Genomic DNA, 13451 nt, shown 5'->3' with positions numbered 1-13451 from the left:
ACTGAAGGTGATATCTACCATATTGACACTTTGAATACGACGTCATAATTATTGATGACAGGTTTTGAGAAGATTGACAGCAAACTAACATTAACAAATTGAGTCGTTTGCTATCTTGTATAGGCTGCCCCTGTAAAAGTTACGGGTTATTAAACATTGGGGATGAGCCGTCCCTCTAGCCTTCAGATAGTAGTGTGGAATTATTTATTGCGTCAAACACACTGCATCGAAATACATAATCATCCATTAAAAATTCATAATATTCGAATGTATAAGCTAGAAAATATACTTAATCATATTTTCTGATTTCGCAACTAGAGAGACACCTGAGGCCTAGACATTTTTCACGTCATCTACTCACCCCCCGAATTTTTTGGCATGAAGTCTCGGAACACCATGTATATCAACATGCAAAATTCTAATAGAAAATCTTTAAAACATTAATAAGATTTATCGATGGACTCCACATAATATTCATCTTTAAAGCCGTTAGAATTTATTATGAAATTATATATGCAGTGAAATAACTGTGAGGCCTCGTAACATATGCCGTAACAACTCAAATACTGTTCTCCTCAAGTAATAGCAGTTTTTCCAAAATGAAAACACAAAGTTATGTAACAAATGATTTTTTTTTATTGCAACAAACATCAACAAAACAAAATATGAATAAATAATAGAATGAAATAAATTAAAAGATGAAACTTCATAAATAAAATAGAACACCAATATGGTGTGATGACATTTTAAAAATCACAATTTAGTTAGATGGAATATGGGCGCTGTAGGCTAGATTCTGGGCAGCATGTGCATCAAAAGTTCTGCCCCATCCACCACCTCCGTGAGCATCATAACCTCCTCCAGAATGGCTGTGTTCTACATGATGCTCATGATGAGGCTGGGCCACAACTTCGTAAGTTACGTGTTTCTCACCTCCGCTCAACAATTTTTTCAAACCGATGACAACGGCTAATACCAGAGCAAGCTGAAAAGAAATGTGAAAATAAATTCCTGTATCTGTCTTTATTAAATATATATAAACATTTCATGAATCTATGGATAATTATTGAAGGGTACGAAAAATTAGGCTAGGTAACTATGTAGACAGTGTAGATAAGAAAGCAATTCCGAATTTAATTGATTTGTGGGAAAAAAGTTTCACAAAACTCATATTGGTCAACTGGAAAGGAATATAATACTATCACAGAAAAAACGAGTATTCAATATTCTTAAAAGGAAATGTCTTAGGATCAGAATTATAGGATACATTTTGAATAATAAATTTTAGTGATTAACATAGATATTGTAAGTGATGAGTTAGTGTAAGATTCATATCTTCGAATAATAGTTATAGAGTGAAGGTATAAAATTACAAAAGTAACTAGAATCAATTAACTAGGAGTGCCTTGAACCTAAGCAGTTGTTTCTTATCTCGAGGTTACTCATTTCAGATCATCAAATGTCTATTTGTATTATTTGGTTCAGCTTCAGTTGGTTAATTTTTATTTTGTTGGTTTTTCTTGTGTTTTATATGTTTTCTAATCTTATACTTGTATTTTGTTTGAAATAATTAGGGAAGTAGGCTTTTTAACCTTATCAATTATTGAATTCTAAGGTTTCATTATATTATAAGTATGTTTTTAAAACCAAATTAAGAATTACTTCGTTATGAAAAAGACGCAGAAATTTTTTTTATAAGAACGTTAGATATCTAGAATACAGCAAAAGCTAAACGTTCAATGGAGAAAATAAACATGTAATATGTTGAGTGAATATGGAAGGAAAATTTTTTCGGATATTAACCCTTAACCCTTAACCTTAGCAGACTATTTGTGAATTATTTGTAACTAAACACGCCTATGACCCGGTCACGTCATGTAATCCTTAAGTGATTGGACAGCTTTCTCATTCCTTACTTCCCAATTTCTACAGCAATTTGGACGAACAGAAGAAATTAAAACCAGTGTATGTTAGACGCTACTTTTCTATTGGTGTGAGTATTTTCACATTATAATTAATATAATAAAACAGTAGTTTGATGAAGCCGATGATGACGCAAGTGATATGGACGAAATCCTATGAGATGAGTTTTTGCGATCCAAACGTGATAGTGCCTCTGACGTTTCAGGAAACGATGGAGAGGACACTGTTAGTGAAAATAGTGCCTCGAAACATTTGGAAAACGAAAATAGGGAAAGTGAAAATGCCCAATGTCAGAAATAAAGGCAAAAGTCTGGAATTATTGCTTACTATAACTGCGATGGCCATTATTCCTTATTCCTTACATTTCTATCGTGAATTCATTTATTTTGCAACAGATCTTCAAAAGCATTCATACTGTGGAGAAAAATATTCACTTGCGAGAAAATTAGCAAATAAATTATCAGAGGAACATATGAGAAGGCGTTATATAATCCTCGCATAGCACTTAGCGTGAGCTATTTATCGAATGACCAGTTATGTTTGAGTAAAGTACAGGCTCTGTGCTTTTTTATATTATACGTGAGTGGTATATAGGATTTATTTGCATTACAAAACAATTTATGCGTTTCGAGAAGGGGCTTATGAAATTTATGTTAGTTTTTTTTTAAATCAACTTAATTTCTTATGTTATTCTAGTTATGCTACTTTTTTTAAAGAAAATTGATATATTGTCTTGTAATAAGAACAAAATATCAGATTCTATTGTAAATTACATATTTTTCCAAAAATGTAGTTATTTTCCTAGCACTCACATATAGTAGTGATAGGAACCAAGTGATATCATAATCAAGACATCTGAATTGTTTAAACATTAATTAAGCACTAGTTGCTTGATATTCATTAATTATGTACTCACTCTAGCAAATTCAAGTACCACCTAGCGCGAAACAAATTGCCTAACTACTAGTGATGTTCACAAAAGAAACTAATTTGTAAGGAAATGGGTTTTGTATATAGGTAAAATGTCATTTAGCACAATGGTGATTCGAATGTACAAATATACTCACAAATCAATAAGTAATTTCTTAGAATAATAACTAATTGCTGAAATTATTTTAATTAACGTTATATTTTAATATTACTTTATACCTCTGCAGACATTATAAAAATGATAGAATGTGCTTCTGACATTTATTTAATTGATTTTAAATCATTAACTATAAGCTGAATCATTATATACTCCGTTTAAATCCACTTTGTCACAAATTTTATGTCAAGCAAGATGATCAATATGTGATATAATCATAAGAATGTGTATTTATTCATAATTCAACTTACTTTGCTGACGAGAAGAGCTTTTCCTACGAGTAATACTAATGCTTTGAAGGCTAATGCTTTTAATAAACCAATTTTCATTGCTGCAGCAGCCAAAAGAGCGTATATTCCGCTACCACCTTTGGATTTCTTCTTTCTACCTTCTTCGATTCCATTACTATTGGGTTTTAATGAGAGACCAAGGTTTAGACTTCCATCTTTGTCTGAACTTCCAGCCACAACTAGATCAGCACCATCAATCACCTATAAAAATAATCAATCTTCAGAAAAATTTCGTCACGTTGAGATGGATTTTAAATGACAAAGATTCATATAGTGTTGAATCAGTTACATCAGTTACAAACTCTCATGTTGAAAATCCATCCTAGTTTAATTGGTTAGTTATCCTATCATCATAGTCAAGAAGGTATAATATATTCATGTTTTAGTATAGTCTATAACCTACACAGTTGTATATTTACATATAAGCAGTAAATAACGAATTTAGAAGTAGAAGAGACAATTTAGTTCTAGGTTAAAATGCCACTTAACGAGTTGGAATTTCAGATTAACAACATCTGACACACCTTATAACGCTTAACCTTTTTCTTACGATGTATATCTAGATTATTTTAGCTTTCTTTCGATGTATTTTCTCTCAATTTAATTTAAATGTCTTGTGAACAAAATTGAAATGAACAATCTTGTAAATATTTTAAAGGGAAACTAGTATGTTGGTGAAACTCAACTGTACATTATCCAATTTAGTAAATGTGAAAACGTAGTAGTTTGTAGTTAGTTGAAACACGTTTGCAAGGATCCTTTCTCGACAAAATTGAATTAAACAAATTATTTGCTGTAATTATCATTGAATTTTTTTCAGATGATATTTTGAAAATTTGTGGAAAATATTTCAAAACTTCGTTCAATAAATAACGAATTTTCAGAAAATAAGAATCTTTCGCTATTTTCAACGACGTGTGGCCAGTATCCATTTTAAGAACATTATTATGTATATTTTGAGTGTTAATTTGGAACGTACTACTTTCTTTAGATAACGTCAACGTTCTAGAAAGGGATATACTACATACTAAAATGCGTTCGTTGATAACCTCTTCTCATCTTCTAATCCTCACTTCACTTTATCGTTTGGTTTTGCAAAACCCCATAGGAAGAAAGTTATAGGTAATAAGTCGAGTAATAATGATGGGCACCCTGTTGTTTTTTCTCCCGCAAAATCCATCTGCCTTTATATCTATCCTTTAGTCTTTAATCGAAAGTGATTAATGTGGTGGAGATCCATCTCTTTCGGAACGAACAATATCTTTTTGAAAAATCATGTTAACAATCGCAATAATTTGAGCTCTAGAAGTAGTTATTATTAATGCGATCATGATTCAATTGATTTGATTCGAGTAATCACAAGCTAAATTTTCCTCAATGATCAAGGATCAAAGTACTGTTCCCAAAATATCAGCTCAATCTATAGTTTTTTTTTTTGATATCGTGAATGACATTTACAAAATTGTTGAGCTCCAGCTCCAACGTTAATGCTCAGTGGGAGAAAACGAATTATCATTAGTAAACTGATGCCATGAGGAAAAAGAATAAAGAAGTAATCTGACGTTATATGCGTTCTGATGTACATCGGTATATTTTGGAGGGAATATTATTAATAATAATAATTGAAGTGAATGTATGAATATCTCAGCCTGTGAGAATATAAGATTGAGCAAATTATTTTTAGTTAATAAAAATGAACGTTTCTGTTAATGAGATCACTAAGTGGACTAGAGGCAATACTTTGACGATATAAAACATGTTTATATTAATAAATCAGTAATAATTTTTATAATGAAAAGTGAAATAATATTTATTTTTTGCTCCAATCTTATTGATATAATAAGAATGTGAGAAATTATTGCTTAAATAACCATTTTTTATTGTGATAACTATATTCAAAAAGACAATATGAAGAAGATAATATTATACCATTGATTCGCAGAACACAATGACAATATTAGAAAGGATAAAACAGTATTTTTGAAGAAGGATAAAAAGCTGAATTTGTTGAGAGTATTTTCTGGTAACGACAGAATAATTCAACACGACTTTCATCCAAATCTAGTGTGAATATATCAGCATTTGCTGAAAATCGAGATATGAGAGGAGTCAAGTTGATTTAGCAAAGTGTTACAATATCTTTAAGTTAGTGAAACCACAACTACAGAAAAGATAATATAGGCGATGAGATAGAATTGATTTTAGTAAGAAATTCCAACAAAAATGTGCGCAAATGTTATTTTTGAAAAGTTTTGTCTTCATAATTCATGTTTACGTCTCTCGGTGTAATTATAATAGCTCAATGTAAATCGATGTAACGAAACCGTTGAAAATTGTAGTCTTTGAATTAATGAATATTAGATTTTATTCGAATTTAAATTATTACGTAACTTCTACGGTTTGCCCTGAAAAATTGGTAGACACGGCCTTTTGAGCTGAAGCCCTCGATATGGTTGGCTGCTCAAGTTCTCATAATATGAACTTAAAAACCAGTTATATTCTCAGTGTATCAAATCAGTTACTTATGAATTATCTTACTAATTTCATGTTACTATAACATAAACAACAACAACATTATACTTTATAAATAATAACATGTATCAATTATCTCAATCGAAAATAAAAAACGGCTAACATTATCATGGGTAAAAAAATTACAGCTACAAATTGAAATAATATCAAATTACAATCCATTTACCAGTTAAGTAATTCATTTAAAAAGTTTTTCGATAAATTTCTCCAAAGTCATGTTTTTAACGATTTCCCTTTCACCATCTAGTCTTGAACAATGAAGTTCATTACCTCAATCTCATACACTGGAAAGTTATAAGGTCGTTTTATTTAAGTAGAACGTTCTCATGGCTTTTTGTATCACCTACCCAGTTTCTCCTATGGTCGAAGTTCAAGTTGATCGTAACGATTCTCACAGATATGTTTTCATCGGGTGAATTTAATATGAAAAATAAAACCGTTAACAGCCTCAAGCAATCTACTGTTTATCGGTTGTAATTTTTGTTCGAGATGAATATATGGAATATCTATATCTGTTAATTACATATTTCACAAAATAAAAATATCAAGTTTATCTATACAGTGTCTTCTGAATATATTTTTCAATATCTTAAGTATGCCAATATCTACTGCATGAAAATAAGATTAGCATGCAGCAAGTTTCTTATAAAAGATAAAAATGTGACTTAAAGGATCTTCCGAGAGAAAGAAAATATAAGCTCGGATGCTTCCGAGAGGATTTCCGTTTATTAGGAACATTGTTGAATCTGAATCGCTAATTATATGGTATAATGAACCTTAACACAGACTTCTATATTTCAAAAGCCATACATCGCAAAACTTTCGGAAATGGAAATACTGGAAGGAACAGGAATGTTTATGAAGGCAAGGTGCATGAAAACCGAGCTCTTTCAGCATCTACTTGGATGATTTTATTCTCTAGTAGTGTTTTGAGTTTATAAAAAAATATGAAATGAGAATTGGGACATCATATATTTTTATTTTAGTATTAATATTATTTGATTTTGATCGTGTATATAATTATGTGTTTTATGGATACTGGGGAACTACAGATTTAACAACTTTGGAGAGAGAAGAAGTGAAATTTGAACATGTGAAGTTCATAAGTGTTGTGTCCAATCTGTGAAAAGTCAAACTTCCGTCAACCAGCTTTCCTATGGAAACCAAAGTCCCATTCATAAAAATGAATATGTGAAAAACTAAATGATAATTTTTGTTACGCACTTAGGGACATTAAAAAGACATAACAATGAAAACATTATGTCCCTCAACATCACTGTACGTACCCAAACAACAGCTTAATAGAATCCTACTATCGGAGCAGCATTTAACGCCTTTTGAAACTGTTTCTTCTGAGGATCTACATCACAACATAAAGATTTCGAATATAGGACAGAGTATAGCAATATAGAAAAATAAGGGTCTCCAGTCCTCTTTTCAAACGTTTTCGATAATAAGAAAAGCGAAACCAATGTTCAAAGTAGCAGGAGTAATTAAATCAAACAAATATTCATCAACAACCTCTACAGAATGCTCTTCCAAATTTTGCTGTGTCGAAGATAGTTGTTTTACTGGTAGCTAAATAATAGTAATTCTAAACTATCATTCTTAAGTCTCATTACATCCATTATTATTTGATGACTTGATTATATTTATGTGTTTGGGTTGGGTATCTGGCATTAAAATCCAAAACTAATACAAACACTGAAGAAAATTTCTACAATGTAAGGCTGATATTCGAGACTAGCATCAATATAAATCTTTCCTTGCCTTCCGGGCATTTTTTATGGACAAATTCGAATATAATATGAAACAAAAAATACATTTTGACGATATTAGATGAGAAAAGCTAGAAAAGGTAACAGCAATGCTCGAAAACTCCGGAGGTAATTAATTACATCAAACAAATATTTATATGAAAAAATGCAAAATGCTCTTCTTAATTTTGCATCGTGGAAGATTATTATTGTAGTTGAAGAGTTATAATTCCCTCCAGTTACGATTGAATCTGATTATATTCATCATTATTCGATCATATCCGTTGATGCATATGGCAGAAATAAGTGACTGGCATTAAAATAACTAATACCAGAAGAAAGATTATTATATCTTTCTTTGGTAACCAGTGGAACATTATATGAATCTTTTCTCAAGTTTTATTGGTAATTGAGCAAACACATGATACTTACCTTCCATTTTAAAGATCTTGTCTTAACAAAATTGAGAGCTTTATTCATCAATACTTCGTAAAGCTGTTCTTCTTCAGGAATTTTTTCGATCTCGTTCAAGCTTCTCGATGATTCTACATTGACAGTTTCTGTTGAAGTTTGACTTATTTCGATGTCTCCCAATTCAATGTAGGATTTTTTCAAGAGTCTATTGAAATAATTCACCAATTTAAGCATCATGCACGAACTGATATCTTGATTGGAGCATTTCACGTTCAGTTTCTTGAATAATGATTCTTCTATTGTTGACTTCTCCGAATTAACCTGCAAAAAGTACATTTCATGAAATGCCATATCGATATTATATTTGAGGGAGCAAAACTGATCAAATTCCATAATTAACAAGTTGATATAAACATCGAGTCATTTTTCAACGACGAATCTTCGTTTCAAGCAGACAATATTTGACAAAATCATGAGTAATGGTTGTGGAGCAGGAATTTATTCATAATGAAAAATTGAAAATCTAATCCAAAATAAGTAATACTAATTTGTAATTTGAGATTTTCTATGAAAAATTTGTGAGATACAAATAGTCAAGTGAGAATTCCAAAATATCCGATATTTGAGAATCATACATTTCAGGCGAATACACAGTGTAGGGATTTTTCCTATACCACTTGTATACGAGTGAAAAAAGATACTCTTATAGACGATATTGCAATATTATCAGAAGGAACAAGGCAAGAAAAAGAAGTGAAAAAACTACGGGTATCAATAAATGGAATATAATCATTGACAAAAAGAGTGGAGGATGAAATAAATGAAGCTATATCAACACTCGTGGATTTCAGATATAAAGTTCAACAAGATATATTTATAAATAATGATGAAGAACGAATTTCATTAACAAACAGAAGAATAGTAAGTAAAATGCTGTAAAACTCGTATTAAAAAACTGTTTGTACACAACAAGCTTTTGCTTTACGAACCATCTAGTCGTATAATCTTCAGCTATTGGGCTGGTCTGGTCAAAGTAATCTGCAAATCAAACATTTCAGGAGAAGGTAGTGAGGAATTTAGCGAATGCACATCAGTACATTCTAAAAGGTAGCCTTCATAAGGATCTAATACTGGATATAATAACGATAGATACTGTCAATTCTGGATAGGGACATGAACGACGCAAGGCTAATAAAAAATAGATTGGGAATAATTTTTTTCAATAGGGAAGATTTTGGCCTCGGTTGGATATAATCGATAAATTTAGAGGAGGACTAATAAAGCATTAATTGAAAACGCATCCAATTAATTTTACATATTTAACGTGGTCCACTTAATCGACTAATTGCTCCATTCAACCAAATTTAATATGCGTATTTCTACCACGCACTATAAATTTCCTCATATAATGAGTATTTCATGTTAATAATGGTACGATTAAAATTATAATGAAAATTCGTTGTACTACAAAAAAAAATTCATTTTGGGAATTGAGGTTTATTTAATAATAATAACGTATCGCTTATATATGTCAATAGAACGAGTGAAAAAAAGACATAATTGAGACAATTATACTGGAACCAAGTTGTATATGATAGATATGATATTTGTAGATATTTTCTTCAATATTCTAACAATCTTGTACTAGGAACTTCGGCATCTCATATCAATTCAATAGAAGAGTTTATACCATAATATATCAGCAGTATAATTGTTGAAAAATTGGACAAGCCAGAGATATAGATATAGATATAAAATTTTAATTTTAGGGTATGCTTCCTTCACAATCTGAAAATTATGCCGTATTGCAGATAACAAAACTGAAATCTATCGAATAAACGGTGACCATTGACGATACGCTAATTCTGTCGACAGCTAACACATTCAACAACAACATATGAAAAGCGTCATCGTCGCAATTGGGAAAATGTATGTAGTATACTATATAGCGCCTCAGTGGCATAGCGCGATTACAGAACTGAAATACAGCTTGTTGATATATAACAGTGATAACCTTTTTTATCCAGAGTTGTACCCCAGTTCTCTGATTGCAATTATTAAATTCTTTATATTTTATATTTGTTGTATTAACAATCTTGTACACGAAAAATCCATATAACAGGATTCTTTACTTTCAAGAGATCAGCTCAAAAATATTTGGTTCAATGATAATCTATCATTTTATTAAAATGATTAACCATTTTTTATAAATTTTCCATTGATTTATGTGAATGTGGAATCCAAGACTAGAAATCTAGGAGTTTCTAGAATTCCTGGATTGTTAATTCATATCTTGTCATTGCTTTCATTTTCAATATAACAAGCGAATTATTTTTCATGTAAAAACCAAGTTCAAGTGGGTTAATCCTATTACACTCGAGTAGTTCGAGTGGTGCCTTCCATGTTGAAATGCCTGTTGATATTGTTCTTGAGCTTCTGGGCGTCTAGGTGTTCATGAGCCTCGTCTGCCTGTCGAATAGGTTTTGCGAACACTGCTCTATGTGGGATTACGTTTAATATCTTGAAGTAAGAGAATTTGTCGTGGAAATATCGGTATAATAGATTCAGGTAAGCGATATTTCATCTGTACTTTGAACTGTCCTACTTTGGGTTGCCTATAAGTCGAATTGCTCTCTTCTTTATTCAATCCCGTAGTAATGATTTGAAACCGATATTAAAATATGCGAGAAATTCTCCAAAGTTTGACGAATCTGGGCCTTGTAGAAGATTAGAAGCTGTTGCGAATTATAAAGTTGTTTGGTCTTAGAGAGGCCACCAAGTTTTTGTAAAGCTACCTTAGTTAAATGGACCACGTAACTATATCATGACATACTACTCCTAACGTCAAAATCCGATAAGCGAATTAGTGGTGATGGCAATGGATGATGATGATGGATGATAATGACGGTGATCGCCAGACATACCAGAGCTATATATTGGGTTCATAATATTGTCGAGTAGACCGTGGATGTAATGAAGAAAGAGAATACGTAACAAGATGCAACGCTATTGTCCTCAAGCGATAACAATGGTTGACAAAATATCCAACAATAAGGTCCAATCTCCATAGTACCAAATACATACTAAGTAGAATCCTTCAGATTCAGATTCTACTTTTTAATTTTATTTTAATAAAACTTCATATTTACTTTAAATACCACTGTTTATAAATATAGTTTATGGCAACTATAAAAAGTAAATCATAGGATACATTGTATTTTTTGTTTGTATCTGTTGAAAACCGCATCTATCTTTTTTTTACATAAATATGTACTTCTCCTATTTATTTATCGTGATACAGAGAAATCATGCAAAAGACTTGGCTATATTAAAAACAAGGAAATCATCATTTACCAGTTGTGATAGATTTTAGAAAAGTTCCACACTATCGTTGTTTACCTACACTTATCATTTCATAAAATGTGTAATCATATCTTGATTCAATGACATATATTAGCTCAAACAATTGAAATTGTTGATATTCTCTTAATGCCATAATTAATCACAAACCGAATAGATGTTTTATTCTTTCAAGGTAGTTAGTCGATTTGTTATGATCTTTTGGTAAAGTTTCGATAATTCAGATTAGTGAGCATCTTATTTTTAATTCTTCTAAAAATATCTCTAATAACAGTTGAAGAGACATAAGTATGAAGTCAAATGTCAATCAACAAGCTATTCACCGATATCAGAAAGCGAACAAAATTGAAAAGAACTTTTCGCAACCGATTTGGAGAGGTGAAACGTAAAAAATATCTTTAATGGACTCAAGGAGAATAATTTAACAACAGAAATTCTCTAAAAAATTTCACAAAAAAATCTCTATTGAGCCTATAACTCCAACTGAATAATAAACCGTATTCCCAAAAATCAACCGGATACCGACAAACAGACAAATTATTATGGTTTTCATTTTTAAGAAAAACTTATTACGAAATTTGAATTAAATGTTCTGTCCAATGCCTCTTATTAATTATTTTTCGAAGTGGCTTATAAAACATTTCCGAATTATTTTCGGAACATGGGTTTTAATTCGTTATGCCAGAGCTGTGAGGCAAAGGCTGTACGAGCATCATTACATCCAGTCCGTCTAGGTAGTCCCTTGATGGATTCGTCAAGCAAATTTCTAGATCAAATTATTCTGGAGTGCTTTCACTGCAGACTAATCTCACGAAAAGTTCACGCAGACATTACTTTTTTATGCATAAAAAATCGTGTACTATAAATCTCTGTATTGGACTAAGAAAATGTATTTCCTTAGAACTAAAAACTTTTTACACTCCTAATTTGAAGCAGTCACACTGTATATTAGATATAGCTTTTTATTTGTGCTATGAGTGATAATTTTTCAATCTTTACAACAGTTTATATCAATAATTCCATATAATTTATGTATAGAGATTTTGAGGTTTCCGGAAAACTAGATATAAAAAAAATTACTAGAATAAGATAATACATCTCACGTAATCTATTGCTTTTGACGTTTTTTTTTTTTGTAATAATTCTGGATTTTTGTTACAATTCACAATACGATTGAAAACCATACTTACCTCTCTCATTTTTTTAATAATTTGTCTAGAAGCTGATATTTTTCATGAATACATATTTTGAATATTATTTAAGTGTTTGCAAATAACTAATGTGTCTCATATTTGAAATTTCTTTTCTCCTGAGTTGTATATTGAAAATAATAAATATCGTTATAATTGAAAAATTGTTCGAATGCTTAACATTACATATATTTCAAAAAATATCTGTCCTAAATAATAATTTTTCTTACCGAATTAATATGTTGGTCTTTCACATCGTCAACAACAGGACTTGCAAAAGCCGCTTGCAATAAAAGTCCGCTAATCACAACACAGAGCACTTGACAGTTCATTTTTCACAATAATACTTCCAACTGTTAATAAAAATAAAATTAATATTATTCGAATTATTAGTACTAAGGACCAAGCATGTCCAAAGTTACAATCGAAATGGGAACTTCCGAAGAAGAGGAAGTTTTTATATGATCAGAACACGCTAGTAGTATAGCAAGTATGTCATATGGACCAGTTGATGAGTGCCGGCAGCATGGGAAATAGGATCTCCTGCAGAATTGTTGCAAAGAATATTGTTTTATTTGGTCTTCTGTAACATAGGCGGATATGAGAACTTTCAATAAGGCAATAAACATGTTTCGAAAAGACATCAACGACGTTAAAGGAGTTTGTAATTTCAGTGAAAACTTAACAAGAAAGTTACTTTCTGAAGAAAATTGAATAGTTATAGAAAGTGTGATGAGTGAAATATATCGAAGGAAATGAGTGAAATAGAAAAAATCATATTTTGAATTCGATTTAATTTTTCGGATCTCTAAAAAATAGGACGTCTAGGACGATACAATGGTTAAAATTATAATTCTTCTCAAAAAATAAACTGAAATTAACTAAAGAAAATTTGTTT

The 13451-nt window shown here is 30.8% G+C and overlaps 1 protein-coding gene across 1 annotated transcript; it reads right to left on the bottom strand.

Annotated features, from left to right (window-relative positions):
• Window positions 1-745: 745 nt before the first annotated feature.
• LOC130891408 (uncharacterized) lies at window positions 746-13029 on the bottom strand. Its single transcript, XM_057796137.1, has 4 exons — window positions 12784-13029; window positions 8022-8324; window positions 3262-3501; window positions 746-985 (listed from the first exon to the last, which is right to left on the bottom strand). Exons 1-4 carry the CDS (start codon window positions 12883-12885, stop codon window positions 761-763), a joined length of 870 nt encoding a protein of 289 aa, XP_057652120.1. The 5' UTR covers window positions 12886-13029; the 3' UTR covers window positions 746-760.
• Between the last annotated feature and the right edge of the window lie 422 nt (window positions 13030-13451).

Source organism: Diorhabda carinulata, chromosome 3 (assembly GCF_026250575.1).
Source record: "Diorhabda carinulata isolate Delta chromosome 3, icDioCari1.1, whole genome shotgun sequence".
Classification (NCBI taxonomy): Eukaryota; Metazoa; Arthropoda; class Insecta; order Coleoptera; family Chrysomelidae; genus Diorhabda; species Diorhabda carinulata.
The sequence above is the reverse complement of the archived record's forward strand: the minus strand, read 5'-3'. Positions and strand labels throughout refer to the sequence as shown.